This window comes from Suncus etruscus, chromosome 15 (assembly GCF_024139225.1).
Source record: "Suncus etruscus isolate mSunEtr1 chromosome 15, mSunEtr1.pri.cur, whole genome shotgun sequence".
Classification (NCBI taxonomy): domain Eukaryota; kingdom Metazoa; phylum Chordata; class Mammalia; order Eulipotyphla; family Soricidae; genus Suncus; species Suncus etruscus.
The window spans coordinates 92,937,661-92,955,030 of NC_064862.1; the positions used below are offsets into that span (position 1 = coordinate 92,937,661).

General features: G+C 61.7%; 2 protein-coding genes across 2 annotated transcripts in view; both read left to right on the plus strand.

The window, feature by feature from the left end:
• Positions 1-5,318, plus strand: part of PGLYRP2 (peptidoglycan recognition protein 2) — a 7,069-nt gene extending 1,751 nt beyond the window's left edge. Inside the window, exons 2-6 of the mRNA XM_049788405.1 lie at positions 1-16; positions 802-1,737; positions 3,621-3,831; positions 4,683-4,978; positions 5,122-5,318. The exon at positions 1-16 is cut by the window's left edge and continues 98 nt beyond it. Of these exons, the coding sequence (XP_049644362.1) occupies positions 1-16; positions 802-1,737; positions 3,621-3,831; positions 4,683-4,978; positions 5,122-5,138 (1,476 nt within the window). The 3' untranslated portion in view covers positions 5,139-5,318. The remainder of the gene's footprint in view (positions 17-801; positions 1,738-3,620; positions 3,832-4,682; positions 4,979-5,121) is intronic.
• Positions 5,319-7,291: 1,973 nt separating this feature from the next.
• Positions 7,292-17,094, plus strand: RASAL3 (RAS protein activator like 3). Its single transcript, XM_049787687.1, has 17 exons — positions 7,292-7,611; positions 8,979-9,129; positions 9,213-9,291; positions 9,368-9,429; positions 10,102-10,172; positions 10,551-10,677; positions 11,062-11,160; positions 11,472-12,005; positions 12,478-12,622; positions 12,748-12,892; positions 14,155-14,391; positions 14,490-14,688; positions 14,777-14,895; positions 15,343-15,727; positions 15,902-16,059; positions 16,640-16,694; positions 16,800-17,094. Exons 1-17 carry the CDS (start codon positions 7,292-7,294, stop codon positions 16,944-16,946), a joined length of 3,033 nt encoding a protein of 1,010 aa, XP_049643644.1. The 3' UTR covers positions 16,947-17,094.
• Positions 17,095-17,370: the final 276 nt, after the last annotated feature.

The following is a 17,370-nucleotide window of genomic DNA, read 5'->3' on the forward strand; positions in this document are numbered from 1 at the left end:
CCCGAGCCTGGGACAGGTGGGTAGAAAGGCCAGGGTGCTCAGGGAGCAAGACCTGCTGTGTCCAGCCCTCTACGGGCTCGGACAGTGCTGAGAAATCGCTGTCTGCCAGCTTTGTAGGGTCAGGGCAGGGGGTTGGAGAGACAGGCCAAGAGACCAGAGGAAAAAACCCAGGAAGACTTCCTGGAGCAGGGCGCCTGCCACCATGACAGGGAGGATCACAGTATGGGGCACAGGGAGGGGACATTTGAGTGGAGAGACCAGCAAAGCCTGGGAGGAAGAGAGGTGAGCCCAGCAATGTAGAAAATTAGGACAAACCTGCCTCCAACTCGTTCTTGCTGTGCAGCTAGGGATAGATTAACTTCTCTGTGCTGTGAGGTTGCCTAAGCTGGCAGATCAGAGCAGGCGCAGAGCGTGTTTAATGCCCAGAGCTCAGTGTTTCCAGCTCTGGCCCCCGTCCAGGTGTTTTTGTTTTGGTTTGTTTTTTTGGGTCACACCCAGCAGCGCTCAGGATTCCTCTTGGCTCTGCGCTCAGAAATTGCTCCTAGCAAGCTCGGGAAACCATATGGGATGCTGGGAATCAAACCCAGGTCCATTCCGGGTTGGCCACATGCAAGGCAAATGCCTTACCACTGTGCTATTGCTCTGGCCCCTGGCCCCCGTTCAGGTGTGAGCCTCACTCCCGCTGCCCTGGCCCCCTAGCTCCAGAATGGCCTCTCTCCCTTTGTCCCTCACCAGCTCGGTGGGTGTCCAGTGGGGCAGGCATTTGGCTGACCACCCCTCCCTCCCTCCATCCCTCCGCAGCCTCTCTGCCCCTCCTCACCGACTCCCTCATCCAGGCCCTGGCTGCTCTGGAGGAGAAGGCCCCAGTTCCAGAGGCCGGTGGCTCTGCGTCTGTGCAGCCTCTGTGGGGGAATCCCCAAGACCCCATCCATGTTTTCCTGCTGGACAGAAAGAGCCGGGCAGACACGAAGCTTGAGGGGGCTGAGCTGAACCCCGAGCTGCGGACACTGATCTCCGAGGTGGCCCACCACAGTGTGCATGGCCAGCAGGAGCTGGGCGTGGTGCTGGCCCCTGACGGTTCCACCGTGGCCGTGGAACCCCTGCTGGCAGGGCTGGTGGCAGGAAAGCAGGGGCGCAGGGCTGTGCCACTCCCCTGGGACACCTGGGACAGCCGGGACACCACCTTCCCGGTCGCAGAAGACACGCACAGCTCCCTGCTGAATGCCAGTGCCAGGCCGCCGTCCTCTTTGGACAGCCTTCTGGGGGTCACCCTGGCCAGAAACCTGGGCCTGGCCTTCCTCCAGGGACCCCAGAACCGGAGTCGTCCAGGCCTAGGATCGGACGGCTGCTGGGACCAGCTCTCTGCGCCCCGAAACTTTACGCTCCTGGACCCCGAGGCGTCTCCCCTCACCGTGGCCTTCCTCAACGGCGCTCTGGACGGGCTCATCCTCGGGGACTACCTGAACCGGACCTCCGAGCCCCAGCCTGCCCTCAGCCACCTACTGAGTCAGTACTATGGGAAGGGGGTGGCCGGAAACCTCGCTCTCCACAGCAGTTCCCGGAGGCAGAATGCAGCCCCTCTAGCTGCGACGCCCGTCCTGGCACAGCAGGTGTGGGGGGCCCTGCTTCTGCTCCAGAGGCTGGAACCGGAGCACCCACAGCTGAAGGGCCTGGGGCAGGAGGAGCTGCTGGAGGTGGCCATGCGTGCTGCCCGGGAGTTCACAGAGTTCTTCCTGGGTAAGCTCCTGGGATGCCCCCCCCCCCCAGAGCCAGGAGGATGGGCGCGGGGGGCCACAGGTGCGAGATTAGGGTCTTCCAAAGAAGGGAGAGTTCTGAGCAGAGGGTTCATAATTTCCCGGAGGGAAATTCCACCGCAGTGCAGGGAACTCGGTTCACACCTCCGAGCCAAGTTTCTGCAGGGAAGTCTGAAAAATCATTACTACTCACTGGGTGTGCTACATGATTCAAAGAAGCACAGGCTGGGGCGCCAAAGGGATAGTACATTTGCCTTGCACACAGCTGGCCCAGGTTTGATCACCGGCGTTTCATAGTGTCTCCAAGCCTGCCAGAATGATTTCTGAGCTCAGAGTCAGAAGTAAACTGAGTGCCACCAGGTGTGGGAAGGAAGGAAGGAAGGAAGGAAGGAAGGAAGGAAGGAAGGAAGGAAGGAAGGAAGGAAGGAAGGAAGGAAGGAAGGAAGGAAGGAAGGAAGGAAGGAAGGAAGGAAGGAAGGAAGGAAAAAAAGGAAGGAAGGAGGGAGGGAGGGAAGGAAGGAGGGAGGGAGGGAGGGTGGGAGGGAGGGAGGAAGGAAGGAAAGAAAGAAGGAAGAAAGGAAGGAAGTAGGGAGGAAGGGAGGGCGAAAGGAAGGGAGAGAAAGAAGGAAAGAAGAAAGGAGGGAGGCAGGGAGGAAGAAGGAAGGAGGGAAGGGAAGGAAGGAAGGAAAGAGGGAGGCAGGGAGGGAGGAAGGAAGGAAGGAGGGAGGCAGGGGAAAGGAAGAAGGAAGGAAGGGAGGGAGGAAGGAAGGAAGGGAGGGAAAGAAGGAAGGAGGGAAGGAGGCAGGGAGGAAGGAAGGAAGGAAGGAAGGAGGGAGGCAGGGGGAAAGGAAGGAAGAAGGAAGGAAGGGAGGGAGGGAGGAAGGAAGGGAGGGAAAGAAGGAAGGAGGGAAGGAGGCAGGGAGGAAGGAAGTAAAAATGGAAAGAAGGAAGGAAGTAGGGAGGAAGGAAGGAAAGAAGGAAGAAAGGAAGGAAGGAGGGAGGCAGGGAGGAAGGAAGGAAGAAGGAAAGAAGGGAGGGAAGAAGGAAGGGAGAGAAAGAAGGAAGGAAAGAAGGAAGGAAGAAAGGAGGGAGGCAGGGAGGAAGAAGGAAGGAAGGAAGGAGGGAGGGAGGAAGGAAGGAAGGAAGGAAAGAAGGAAGGAAGGAAGAAGGGAGGAAGGAAGGGAGAGAAAGAAGGAAAGAAGGAAGAAAGGAATAAAGGAGGGAGGAAGGAAGGGAGAGAAAGAAGGAAAGAAGGAAGAAAGGAATAAAGGAGGGAGGAAGGAAGGGAGAGAAAGAAGGAAGGAAGGAAAGAAGGAAGGAAGGAAGGAGGGAGGAAGGAAGGAAGGAAGAAATGAAGGAAAGAAGGAAGAAAGGAAGGAAGGAGGGAGGCAGGGAGGAAGAAGGAAGGAAGGAGGCAGGGAGGAAGAAGGAAGGAAGGAAGGAAGGAAAGAAGGAAGAAAGGAAGAAAGGAGGGAGGAAGGAAGGAAGGAAGAAATGAAGGAAAGAAGGAAGAAAGGAAGGAAGGAAGGAGGGAGGCAGGGAGGAAGAAGGAAGGAAGGGAGAGAAGGAAGGAAGGAAAGAAGGAAGAAAGGAAGAAAGGAGGGAGGCAGGGAGGAAGAAGGAAGGAAGGAAGGAAGGAAGGAAGGAAGGAAGGAAGGAAGGAAGGAAGGAAGGAAGGAAGGAAGGAAGGAAGGAAGGAAGGAGGAAGGAAGGAAGGGAAAGAAGAAAGACAAGCCAGAGTCAGAGAGAACTCAGTAGGGCCAGGTTTGATCCCCTGAGCACAGAGGCCGGAGTAGTTCCTGGAGCACTGCGGGGCGAGTCGCAGGGTCTGCCCTGGCTCAGCCACCTGCCCTCCGGCCCCCGCAGGCTGCCCGGCCATCCACCCTCGCTGCCGCTGGGGCGCGGCGCCCTACAGGGGCAAGCCCAAGCCGCTGCAGCTGCCGCTCGCAAACCTGTTCGTGCATCACACGTACAACCCTGGCGCGCCTTGCACCGGCTTCCGGCACTGCGCCCGCGACCTGCGCTCCATGCAGCTGTTCCACCAGGTCACCCGCGGCTGGGACGACATCGGCTACAGGTGCGCCGGTGGGGCGGAGCTTAGAGTGGGCGGTGCCTAGCGTGGGCGGGGCCTGGTTGGGTGGGGCCCGCTGTGGGGCGGGGCTTGGGTATGCGGTGAGGCGGGACTGGGTATGCAGGCTTGGAGTGGGGCGGGGCCTGCCGTGAGGCGGGACTGGGTGGGCGGGCCTTCCTTGCGAGATGGGTGGGGCTTGGTTGGGCGGGGCCTGATGTTGAGCGGGGCTTGAGGCTTGGGCGGGGTCTGAGGTTGGGCGGGGTTTTGATGTGGGCGGGGCCCCAGGGTATCTGCTGATAGGACTCGGCTGCTGAGGGGCGTGGCTGTGTGACCTGGGGCGGGACTTACTGCCTGGGCGAGGAGATGGGCGTGGCCTCTCCTGGATGGGGCTTCTGCTCTGGGGCGGGGCCTGTCCTGGGCAGGATGGTGCGGACTGAAAGGCCTGGTGTCCCCCATCCCTTGTTCAGACCCAGTAAAGCTGCAAGCCAGACAGCTGGGCGGGGCCGAGGAGGCTGGGGGTGGGGGCTTCATAGGGCCTCTCAGGTGCGGGAGGGATTTGGGGGGCCTAGGACCAGGGCTGCAAGGGCGGGATTTGGCCTAAGGCAGCCCAGGGCCGCAAAAAGGGTCTCCCTGCGCCCTGCAGGGTGGTGGGACTGGGGTGCACCCGGGGCTGGCTGCTTCCTGTGCACACAGCACCCTGGGGACCCCTCTTCATCACGGTCCTGCCAGGGCACTCGGCAGAGGGTCAGGGACCCCTGGGGCCGCGCTCAGAGGCCGAGCAGGGACGGCCCAGGGGGGCCAGGGCAGCCCCTCCACTCGCTCCTGCTGCCGCTCACCTGCTGCCTGCCTCCCCGCAGCTTCGTGGTGGGTTCCGACGGCTACGTGTACGAGGGCCGCGGCTGGCACTGGCTGGGCGCCCACACCCGAGGCCACAACTCCCGGGGCTTTGGCGTGTCCATCATCGGCGACTACAGCCACAAACTGCCCTCGGAAAGGGCCCTGCGTGTCCTTAGCCAAGACCTCCCGCGCTGTGCCGTGCGCGCAGGCCTCCTGCGCCCCGACTACGCTCTGCTGGGCCACCGCCAGCTGGTGCCCACCGAGTGCCCAGGGGAAGCTCTGTTCCAGCAGATTCGCTCCTGGCCACACTTCTCTGGTAAGTCCGGGTTGTGCCTTCAGCAACCCCCTGCAGGCGGCTGGTCCCCCCAGCCTCCTCCCCACTGGGGTTCCTTTGCATCCTGGTGTTCTCCCCTGTCCTGGGCAGCCAGAGCCGTGCCAATTCCTCTATGTCTCTTCTAGAAACCTTGAGACGGTGAATGCCGCAGATCTGAGCCGCTGTGACCGATCCCCGTTGTTCCTTATCTGAGACCACCCCAGTGACTGCCCGAAGTGCAGGGCTGCAGACATGGGATAGGGGACTGGACTCTCCTTCCAGGTGGTCCCATGCCCAGCACCGCTCCCAGAGGGTTCAGGGAGCCCTGCCAGGAGTGGGCCCTGAGCCCTTGCTGAGTGTAACCGCAAATAAAGAAATGAAATAACAAGAACTTCTGTGCGACATGGTTTCCTTGGGAGGAGGGAGAGGAAGGCAGTGACTGGTGCGTCTCCCAGAGTTGTCAGGGTTGCATTTTTTCCTCAAGGGCTCCAAGGCGGGGTGAGAAATATATGCTAGAATCCCACACATGTGCATGTGGCTGCGGAATGAATGCAGTGAGCACAGCAGGGCATACAACAAATCCACAAAGCAGCTGTCGAAGAGATAGGACACGAGATCAAGTACTTGCCTTGCATATGGCTGGCCCGGGTCTGATCCCTGGCACCCCACATGATCTCCACAAGCTTGCCAGGAGTGATTCCTGAGTGCAGAACCAGGAGGAAACCCTGAGCACTGCTGGGCAGGGCCCCCTAAGAAAACAACAACAACAAAAACTCAAGAGAGCCGTAGAAGGGCTGGAGCAATAGCACAGTGATGGGGCATTTGCCTTGCACAGCTGACCCAAGACAGACCCAGGTTTGATCCCCAGCATTCCATATGATCCCCAGAGCCTGCCAGGTGTGATTTCTGGACTGAGGAGGGCATTTACCTAGCATGTGACCACCCTGGGTTCAGTCACCGGCATCTCATATTGTCCCCCAGGCCTGTGAGGACTGATCCTTGAGCACAGAACCAGAAGTAAATCCTGAGCACCACCAGGTATGACCCAAAATCTACCCAAAAATGAGCCTCAGAGGCTAGATGGGTAATGCACAGGAGCGGCCCATGAGGTCCTACGTTCGAGTCCTGGCATCCTGGGGCCACCCCAGCACTGCCACCTGCGGCCCTACAGAACATCAGAGAAATGGGCCAGGATGTGGCCCAATCATCTGCAGCTCAATTCTGCACATGAGACTCGCTCAGTTCCCTCCCCCGGTGTTGTGTATGTAAATATTTTGGGGGATTACTATGTTGCTCACCCTAATCTGATTAGGTGATTGTGCCCTACCCTAGGGTGTGACCTGGCATTCTGCCCCCACCCTAGGGTAGGACCTGATTCTGCTTCCACCATTGGTTGGTATCTGATCCCACCATTGGGTGGGACCTGACTCTGGACTATAAGAGCAAGGGTCTGTGGAAGGCGAGGGCCTTTTGCTGGCTGGAACTGAATCTGAGTCTTTGGACTTCAGTTTTGTCCATCCGAATAAAGCAAATATTTCCACGAGCCTGATTGTCTGCGAGCTGTTTACCCGCCGTTTCACCTCAGAACCGTGGGCTAGACAGGGTGGCAGACGCGTGCTCCGAGCTGGAAGAAAAGGGCCTCATTCTCCATCCCTCCATCAGTCAACCTCTTCAGGGGCTGACCTGCTACACCCCGGTACCACATGGGGCCCCCCAAACACTACCAGGGGTCACTTCTCTGCAGAAAGCCAGGATACATGTTGAGCTCTGATGGATGTGGCTGAGTCCATGAGGGTGTAAGTCAAAGCTCCCCATTTTCTGGACGCCCTGTGGCCCCTGTACTACTGCATCGCATTGAGGGGCCTGAGCACTGTGCCCAGAGTGGACCCTGGCTGGCCTCACCCAGGATGGCAGCAACGGTACTGGGCATGTCCCAGGCAGAGACCCCTGAGTCAGGAGACCAGAGTTGTGTGTGAGGCTCGGGGCTCAGCCTGTCCCCTCCCAAGCTTGGAACCCTGAGTCCCCTCTGCACCCACCATGCCTGGGGCCGCCAGTGTGGTACTCTGGTCCTCCCTGTCACCTCCCCGGACCCTCCCAGCCCGCGGGTCACGTGGAGACTCCTTCAGCGGGAGGAAGCCAGGCAGGCGGGCGCAGACAGCTGTGACTCCGAAGCAGGAAACCAGGTACAAGGGGAAGTGCCCGAGTGAGGCCCGTGAGGGACCGGGTCAGAGCCGTAGAGGCAGGGATCGGGATGAGGGTGATGCGGGGACCAGCCTCGGGTGGAACTGTCGGCCTCTCGCCTACAGGAGATCCTGCATGGACCCACCACCGCCAACCCCGGGCTCTGTCGCCCAGCCCGCCGCCCCATCCCCGCTGACCTCCTACCGCTGGCACACCGGGGGTGGCACTGGGGAGAAAGGGACAGCCGGCAAGTTCGGCTGGGGGCGAATTTCAGGCTGGGGCCGAGCACTGAGCCATCAGGAGCCCCTGGGCAGACGGCCGTCGGCTCCCCGCTCGCTCTTCCGCCGTGTCCTCTCCGCTCCCCCCAAAGAAACCCGCAGCAGCCGCCTGAGGTTGTCCAAGACACTCTGGAGCCGGCCCAAGAACCCCGAGCCAGACCCTGAGCCCGAGCCGGAGCCCCAGGCCTCAGGTACACGTCCTCCCATCTTGAATCAGGCAGGACCCCGGATGCCCGTATTCTGTCAACTTCTAGCAAAGCCCACAGACACAGGAAGTTGTGGGGAGCAAGAGAACAGACAGGAAGCAGCAGGGGCCCCGTTGCCTTCCTCCTTCTCACACCCCAGGCTGGGTGGGGCTTCAGGGGTCCAGGGGGAAGGACAGGATGGCCTGGGGAGCTGTCAAGTGTCCAGGCTCTTGGCCTTGCCCAGCTGCTCCCTCTCCCCTTGCCCCTGTGTCTCTGTTTCCTGTCCTCTTCCTCCCTGAGCTTCAACTTCTCCCCCAACAAAGCAGGAATCTACCTAAGTCCTGCCTTTATGGGGCTCACCTGTCCACTCACTTGTCCTCTCGCCTGTCCACTCACCTGCACATCCATCCATCTTCATTCATCTGTCTTCCCTTTTACTCACTATTGATCATCCACCATGTATGTGCCCATTTGTTAATCCACACAACCACCTTTTCTACCCCCAGTCATTCACACATCCATCCATCCACCCATCCACATATCCATCCATCCACACCTCCATCCATCTACACTTCATTCTTCTACCCATCCACCCACCCACCCATCCATCTGCTCACCCATTCACCTGCCCACCCACCCATCCATCCAACCATCCATTCACCCACCCATATCCATCCTTCTATCCACTCATCCTTCCACCCACTCCTCCATCCACCCATTGGTCCGTCCATCCATCCATCCATCCAAAGCCACTTGCCTTGCATACAAATGACCCAGGTTCAATCCCCAGCAACCCATAGGATAGTCCTCACTCCACCAGGATTGATTCCTGAGCTCTGAGTCAGGATGACCCTGACCCCCTAACCACTGGGTATGGCCTGAAATACCACACGCGCGCACACACATACACAGATTCTTATGTGCCTAATTACATGCTGGCCTTTTCACCAGCTGTGTGACCCTGGGCACGGCACCTCACTTCTCTGTACTTCTGGTTCCTCCTTGGTAAATGTGGGGGTAAAGAATGGCCATAAGAATTGTGTTGGGGGAGCCGGGCGGTGGCGCTGGAGGTAAGGTGCCTGCCTTGCCTGCGCTAGCCTAGGACGGACCGAGGTTCGATCCCCTGGCGTCCCATATGGTCCCCCAAGAAGCCAGGAGCAACTTCTGAGCGCATAGCCAGGAGTAACCCCTGAGCGTCACCGGGTGTGGCCCAAAAACCAAAAACAAAAAAAATTGTGTTGGGGAGTCAGGGATGAACTGACTGACCCAGCCCCACCTGAGCTCAGCTAGGCAGCTGGAAGGTGAAGGAGGCAGTGAGGCAGGTTTTAGGATGGAGCGGGGACCTCTGAGAAAGAAAAGGGCTGCTGGCTTCACTGCCGGTCCCCTCCCAGATCCGGAGCCCCCCACCCCGCAAATCCCCGAGGCCCCAAACCCCGACGTGCCTGTCTGGAATATCAGTGGCTTCACCCTACTGGATGGGAGGCTCGTGCTGCTCGGGAGCGAGGAGGAGGTAAGGGGTGCCCAAAGGGAGGAGGGTGGCATGGATGGGGTAGGGAGATGCCACCCCTGGTCTGACTGTCTCTGTGGGGACAGGGACCCCGCCTGCGCCGAACGGGCAGTGCTAGCTCTGAGGGCAGCCTCCACGTGGCGTTGGGCAACCTCAGAGACACAGGTAAGTTGTGGGATGGAGGTGGGGTTGGCAGGGCAGGGCAGAGAACACCCCTGACCTCCAACCCCCACTCTCCCAGATCGGACCCCTGGAAAGTCAGAGCCAGAGCCCACCGGTCCTAACCAGCCCCACAATGTCCGGGTAAGGCCGGGGTTGGGGACCAAAGGCTCTAAAACACCCTCCCCCTTACCCCCCCCACACCTCTCTGAACTGAGTCTGGAAGGTGAATGGAGACCCAGAGGCAGAAGGAAACAGCAAAGGGTGCAAAACCTGCAGGAAGCCCGGGGTTCAGCCCAGCACTGCAGGAGGGGGTGGCCCAAAAACCAAACTGGAGTGATAGCACAGTGGGGAGGGCATTGGCCTTGCACGGCCAACTCAGGTTAGATCCCCAGCATCCCAGAGTGTTCCCCAAGCTTGCCAGGAGTGATTTTTTTGTTTTGTTTTGTTTTGTTTTGTTTTCGGCCACACCCATTTGATGCTCAGGGGTTACTCCTGGCTAAGCGCTCAGAAATTGCCCCTGGCTTGGGGGGACCATATGGGACACCGGGGAATCGAACCACGGTTCTTCCTTGGTTAGCGCTTGCAAGGCAGACGCCTTACCTCTAGTGCCACCTCACCGGCCCCAGGAGTGATTTCTGAGCAGAGTCAGGAGTAACCCCTGAGAGCTATGGGCTGTGGCCCCAAAACCAAACCAACAAACAAAAAACAGAGGTGGAAGACAGTGGCCAGCACAGCTCCTGCTAAGGCAGCCTGAGCGCAAGGCCCTGGCCCAGGCAGGACATCAGGCAGCCCCCACTGACCCTCTCTCCACAGGGCCTGCTGAGGCGTCTGAAGGAGAGGAAGAAGTCCAGATCTGAGCTGGGCACCAGTGCCACCAGAGATGGGTAAGGTTCAGGGGTCTGCAGGGACAGAGTTCCCTTCCCTGCTCCCTCCCTGCCCTCTTGCCCAGGTTCACCAAGGGCCCAGGGTGCCCCACCACCATGCTGGGCACCATGAGTGCCACATCCCTGAGTCCTTAGAGGGAGCCAGCGGTTGAGAGACGAAGGATGGGTGGTAGGGCGGGGCCACGGGCCACTGGGGTGGGAGAACAGAGCAGACAGCAAGTGTCAAAGTAGGACAGTGGGTCCCGGAGCAGGTGGCCCAGCCATGGGTCCTGCAGGTACCGCTGGACCCTGAATTCGCACCAATGCTCAGGACGGCTCCTGGTGGTGTGAGAAGTTGGGGGTCGGGCACACCACCCCCTCTCACAAGGTCCCCTCCAGGTCCTCCAGCGCACTGGGCTCTCGGGAATCTCTGGCTGCAATGTCTGAGCTGGACCTGGGCGCCGAGCAGGACGTGCGAGTGTGGCCAGTGCACCCCAGCCTGCTGGATGAGACGCACTGCTTCCAGGTGGGCAGCACTGGCCCCCTGCGCCCCTCTGTTCCCCCCACGCCCCTGCGCACCCCCCCAATCCTTCCGCGCTCCACGGGCATCCTTTACTCCCACTTTTCTCCGCATCTCTCTGCGCCCCCCACGTCTCTCCACACTCCTGGGCCTCTATGTGTATCCAAGTCCCTCTTCTGGGGGCGGGAGTGATAGCTCAGTGGTGGGGCGTTTGCCTTACACGAACAGACCTGAGTTCAGTCCCCAGCATCCCATATAGTTCCTCGAACCTGAACGCTGCTGGGTGTGGGCCCCAAATCAAATATATATATATATAAACAAAAGTTCCCCAAGTCCCTCTTCTGCGCACCCTCCCACACACACACACACCTTGGCTCTCTCGCCCCGCAGGTGATATGGGCTGGCGGCCGCCGCTGCTTCTCCTGTCGCTCTGCCACCGAGAAGGACCGCTGGATTGAGGACCTGCGTCGCCACTTCCAGCCCTGCCAGGTCAGGCACACATGCCCGACCTTCCACCCCTTGCCCCTACCACTCACCCTGCGACATCCCCAAGCCCCGGGGGCCGCCTGTCCTCCGAGAACAAAGAGACCCAGAGGCTCCCTCGCAGCACCCCGACCTCCCTGAGTCCCCTGGGTTCCCTCGCAGCAATCTGACATCTTCTGTCCCCCACCCCCGGGCTCCCACGCAGCACCCCGACCTCCCCTGGGCCCCCGGGCTCCCTCGCAGCACCCCGACCTCCCCTGGGCCCCCGGGCTCCCAGCCATCGGCACCCAGGCTGACCCAGCCTCCGCCGCCCGCAGGACAACTCGGAGCGCGAGGAGACGTGGCTGAGCGTGTGGGTGCACGAGGCCAAGGGGCTCCCCAAGACGGCGGCCGCGGCTCCGGGCGTGCGCGCCGAGCTGTGGCTGGACGGGGCGCTCCTGGCGCGCACGGCACCGCGCTCCGGGCCGGGGCCGCTCTTCTGGGCCGAGCGCTTCCACTTCGAGGCGCTGCCGCCCGCGCGTCGCCTGTCGCTGCGGCTGCGCCGGGCGGGCCCCGGGGGCGCGGCGCTGGGCCGCGTGGCGCTGAGCCTGGACGAGCCGGGCGCCGCGCAGCTGGGCCTGGAGCGCTGGTTCCCGCTGCTCGGGGCGCCCGCGGGCGCGTCGCTCCGGGCGCGGGTGCGGGCCCGGCGCCTGCGGGTGCTGCCGTCCGAGCGCTACAAGGAGCTCGCCGAGTTCCTCACCTTCCACTACGCGCGGCTGTGCGAGGCGCTGGAGCCCGCGCTGTCGGCGCAGGCCAAGGAGGAGCTGGCGGCCGCCCTGGTGCGCGTCCTGCAGGCCACGGGCCGGGCGCAGGTGGGAGCCGGGTGGCCGGGCGCGCGGGGAGGGGGGAGGGCGCAGGGGAGAAGGGGAGGCTACCCAGGTGGGTGGGGCGGGCACGGGAGGGCAGGCCGGTGGAGATGGGGCAGGCGCGCAAAGGGCAGCTGCGGAGGGTGCATGGAGCCTTGTGGAAAAGTGGGCGCACGTAGGCAGGAGGGACGTCTTGGGTCCGGGCAGGTTGCTCACCGGGCGCCTCTGGCAGGAAGATGAAGGTCCCAGGGGCGCGTGGTAAATGGAAGGAGCCTTGAGGCGCAGGACTCGAGGGCAGGGCCTGAGTTTGAGTCAGGCTGGGAAGGTTCCAGCTCCTTAGAAGCATCAGTTCAGAGCACTTGACCTGAGCAGCAGATGCCCCTGCGAGGCCCCAGATGCCCAGGCACCAAGAGGGCACTTACCCCCACTGGCTCTGGCACCGTCTGTGCGGTGCCCAGTGACCAACCCGTCCTGCCAGGCGCTGGTGACAGATCTGGGCACTGCGGAGCTGGCGCGCTGCGGAGGCCACGAGGCGCTGCTGTTCCGCGAAAACACGCTGGCCACCAAGGCCATTGACGAGTACATGAAGCTGGTGGCACAGGACTATCTCCAGGAGACCCTCGGTGAGCTGGGACGGGCTGCAGAGATGTTCTCTCCGGGCGACTTTGGGAGTCACGATGAGTTCCTGGGGGGCACGGGGGGGCCCCTGTTCTCTCTAACCCCACGCCCTGACTGTGTGCGCCTGTAGGGAAGGTGGTGAGGCGGCTCTGCGCATCGGACGAGGACTGTGAGGTGGACCCCAGCAAGTGCCCCGGCCCAGAGCTGATGCAGCACCAAGCCAGACTGCAGAACAGCTGCGAGGAAGTTTTCCAGAGCATCGTCCATTCGCACAGGTGAGTGCCGCTGACCACCACTAGGCTTGGGTACAGACAGCACCCACCCTGTGTTTTTGTTTGTTTGTTTGGGACCCAGACCAGCAGTGCTCAAGGGTCACTCCCAGCTCTGCACTCAAGAATCACTCCTTCGGGCAGGAGCGGAGGTGCAATCGGTAAGGCATCTGCCTTGCAAGCGCTAGCCTAGGACTGACCGCGGTTTGATCCCCCCGTGTCCCATATGGTCCCCAAGCCAGGAGCGATTTCTGAGCGCATAGCCAGGAGTAACACCTAAGCGTCACCGGGTGTGGCCCAACACCCCCCCCAAATCACTCCTGGCATGCTCTGGGGACCCTATGAGTTGCTGCAATGTGCAACATTGAGTTGCAAATGTGCAAGGCAAATGCCCTCCCCACTGTGCTCTCGCTCTGGGCACCTCTCCCTGTTTACCAGCCCTCCTGCATCCTTCTTGGAGCCTAGCTGGAGATTAAGAAATCTGGAAGCCTGTTCTCTGTCTTACTTACACCACTGACCCAAGGCCTGGTGACACACCTTACCTCTGATGACAGGTTCCCCCTTCTGGAGTTTTTGGGTCGATGCATCAGCTCTGATTGCCGGTGATCCCCTACCCCACTTCTTGACCTTGAGTGACCCTGTCTTCCTATAATAGTCTTGTTCTATTTTGTTCCTACTGAGTCATGTCTGTCCATATCTACATCTGTTCAAAGCTCATGGTGGGGCCTGAGCTACAGCACAGCAGTTAGCGCACTTGCCTTGCCTTCGGCTGACCTGAATTTGATCCCAGGTGTACCATAAGGTCCCCCAAGCACTGCCAGGAGTAATCGCTGAGCCAGGAGAGTGTTCCCCGCCCCATAAAAAACACAGAGCCCCTGGTATCTGACCCTTTGAACTGTTCTCCCAACTCCAAAGTGGTTCCAAGGAGCTGGTACAAGAGCAGCCTGGGGAGGGCATTTGTCTTGCAAGCATCTGAACCGAGTTCAATCCCTGGCATTCCATTTGGTCCCCCAAGCCCCCCATCAGGAATGATTCCTGAGCACAGAGCCAGGAGTGGGCCCTGAACACTGCTAGGTGTGGCCCCCAAACAAAAACCAACTGAGGGTTCCAGAACTGACTCCAACAAGGCCCTGAAAACTCTGACCCCGCCCCCCAGCCAGCCTGAATCACCACCCACAGCCCCCAGACCTGGAAGCCAGACCCCCGTTGTAGGTATCATAGGCATAACTCCTGCCCCCCCCCCCACCTGATGTTCTTTGTCCTCGCAGCTGGTTCCCGGCAGAGCTAGGCTCCGTGTTCTCCAGCTGGAGAGATGCCTGCAAAGCCCGGGGCTCCGAGGCACTGGGCTCACGGCTGGTGTGCGCCTCCCTCTTCCTGAGGCTCCTCTGTCCTGCCATCCTGGCCCCCAGCCTCTTCGGATTGGCACCAGAGCACCCTGCGCCAGGCCCGGCCCGTGCCCTGACGCTCATTGCCAAGGTCATCCAGAATCTCGCCAACCGAGCCCCGTAGGTGCTGGTGGCGGGGAAGGGGAGAGGGTCCTGCTGGGTGTGGTGGAGGGAGACATGGCACGTGCCGAGCCTGACCCTGCCACCTGGTCGCCCAGATTTGGCGAGAAGGAGGCGTACATGGGCTTCATGACGGGCTTCCTGGAGGAGCACGGACCAGCCATGCAGCGCTTCCTGGAGCAGGTGGCCATGGTGGATGTGGGTGCGGCCCCCAGTAGCTACCAAGGCACTGACTTGGCCCTCCGGCTGGCTGTTCTACACGCCCAGCTCGGCACCATCTTTGCTGAGCTGGACCAGGTGAGGCAGAGCGCAGGCAGGCAGGGGCTCGGGTGCCAGGGAGCCTGTGGCTCCAGTGGCTAGCTCAGTCTCCGGCTTCCCTCCTCAGGCGACCCGCGAGAGTCTGGAGCCGCTGCCCACCATCCTGAGGGCCATCGAGGAAGGCCGGCCTGTCCCCGTGTCTGTGCCCCTGCGCCTCCCTCCACCCCCCGTCCAGGTGCACGCCAGGTAACCGCCATCTGTAGTTGTGTAGGAGGTTTCTGACAGCAGAAGCAGAGGTATCGAGGAGAGACTCTGTCAGAATTGGGGCAGGTAGTTCCGGCCCCAAGGCCATTTTTAAGGTGATAGAATTTGGGGACAAGAATGGATCTCGGGGCCGGAGTGATAGCTCAGAGAGTGGTTCAATTGACCCTGGTTCAATCCCGGCATCCCATAGAGCCCCCAGAATCTGCTGAGTGATTTCTGAGCTCAGAGCCAGGAGTAACTCCTGAGCACTGATGGGTGTATCCCCTTCCCAAAAATAAACAAGGTGGGTTTGAGACTTGAGGACAAAAGCCTCTGGTGCCATGGATGAGAGAAGGGTCCAGGTGAGGTTGGCCAGGCACGGGGGTGTTTCCCCAAGTGGAGGCTGTAAGGAGGTCAGATCCAGGGTCTGAACGCCTGCATCTCCCCCAGCTTCCATGCAAAGGAGAAACCCGGCTTCCTGCTCCCCCGGGACCTCCCCAAGCACAGTCCCCTCATCTCCAAAAGCCAGTCCCTCCGCAACGACCATGGCGCGGGCTGTCGGGCCTGGCGGCGGCCGGACGACCTCCACCCGTCGCGGCCCACCCGGGTGCAGCGCACACAGAGTGTCCCTGCCCGCCGCCTGGCCCGCCGTCCATCCGTCGGGCCCCGGCCGCTCCCCAAAGGCTCCGTGCGTGCAGGGTCAGCACCCCGTGGCCGGCCTTGGTCCCGGGCCTCGGCCTCGCTGCCTCGCAAGTCCTCCGTTCCCTGGCAGCGGCAGCTGGACCCACCGCGGGGCAAAGACCAGGCCCCGGGCACGCATCGGCCAGTGGGCAAGGTGGGTGCCCCCGAGGAGCGGGCTGGAAGCCGGGTGGGTGGAGAGCCGGCAGCACGGCGAGCCTCCGCTCTTCAGGCCTCCGTTTCCTGCTCTGCACACACTCAGCGCATGCAGGCAGGAGGACACTGGGCCTTGGCCCCTGCAGCGAGGGTAACAGCGGTCCCTTCCTCGCAGCTGGCCGAGCTGCAGTGCGAGGTGGCCGCCCTGCGTGAGGAGCAGAAGGCAATGTCGGGCCTCCTGGAGTCGCTGCGGACCCAGCTCCGGGCCATGGCGGAGCAGCAGGTGCAGCTTGGAGGCCGCCTGCAGGACCTGGACTCCAGGCTCGGGGAGAGGTCAGCCCGCCCCGGTCCCGACCAAGCCCCGCCCGCCCTGCACGCAAGCCGCGCCTCTTGGGAGCCTCTGCCCCGGTTAGCCCGGCCCCGCCTTGCCCAAGATGGACACGCCCCCTTTCTGAGCCCGCCCCCGCCCCTGACCAATCCCCGCCCGCCCTGCACGCAAGCCGCGCCTCTTGGGAGCCTCGGCCCCGGTTAGCCCAGCCCCGCCTTGCCCAAGATGGACACGCCCCTTTCTGAGCCAGGCCCCGCCTCGTCTTGGCCGGACACGCCCCTTTCTGAGTCAGGCCCCGCCCCGTCTTGGCCGGACACGCCCCTTCTCGACCAGGCCCCGCCCCTTTTGGTTCAGCCTCTGCCCCGTCTTGCCTAAGATGGACACGCCCCTTTCTGAGCCAGGCCCCGCCTCGTCTTGGCCGGACACGCCCCTTTTGGTCCTAGCTCCTCGGGCACTGGACCCCGGGGGGCCCCTTTTCAGTGCGTCCAGGCCCGAGCTCCTGCCCGCTGTCCCCCTTCGCGCTCCCTGGCCGCCACTTGCCCCCTTGGTCGGCCCCTAACCCCTGATCTGACATGGGACCTCCAGGTTGCGAGCCGAGCACGCCCCGCCGAACTGGGAGGGCCCGAGGCGGGAAAGCTGGGTAAGAACCTGGAGCTGGGCGCTGGGAGCCGGGATGGTGGAGTCGGGGCGGTGGGGCCCTTCCTGGGCATGTGTTGTCTGCCCTCCTCACGCTGCTGTCCCCCAGGAGCGCCGCCTGGCCGACGTGGAGAACGCGCAGACGCAGCTGAGAGAGGCGCTGCAGAGCCTTAAGCTTCTCCCGGGGACTGCAGGGCCCCCCAGAAGCCAAGCGACGCCCCTCGGAGGACCCTGCGTCAACGGCGACACCCCCTGAACAGCCCTGTCCGCCTCCAGGGGTCCGGGGACCCGGAGCAGAAAGCCAACGAGGAGGTTCCCTACCCCCCCCCCCCTCCCCGCAGGCTGGCTGGAGAGAGGTCGTAGGTGGCCATCAGACTGGATGTCCACGAGGTTGCAGAGTGAAAAAAAAAATCTTTGACTTCAGAGCAATTCAAGCTTGTGTTTGTGTCTTGGTTGCCCCATACAGAGGCGACTCAGAAAGCATTTCGCCTTCAACTTTCGCTCTCCCCAATGCTGCCCAGGTCTGGTGGGGGGAGGCTGGAGCAGAATTTCACTGACCTTGTTGCTCTTAAGACTTCCCCGAGTCTTGGATTCCCGTGTCTGTTAAATGGATCAGGAAAAGTTTCATCCCTAAAGGCAGCGTCCTGCCACGTGTCACCCCTGCAGGCTGGCAGCGGTCC

Coding starts and splice junctions, on each gene's coding strand:
- RASAL3 (XM_049787687.1), top strand. CDS start 7,292: ATGGACCCACCACCGCCAACCCCGGGCTCTGTCGCCCAGCCCGCCGCC. Junction 7,612..8,978: donor GACCCTGAGCCCGAGCCGGA/GCCCCAGGCCTC, acceptor GAGAAAGAAAAG/GGCTGCTGGCTTCACTGCCG. Junction 14,896..15,342: donor CCCGTCCAGGTGCACGCCAG/GTAACCGCCATC, acceptor CATCTCCCCCAG/CTTCCATGCAAAGGAGAAAC.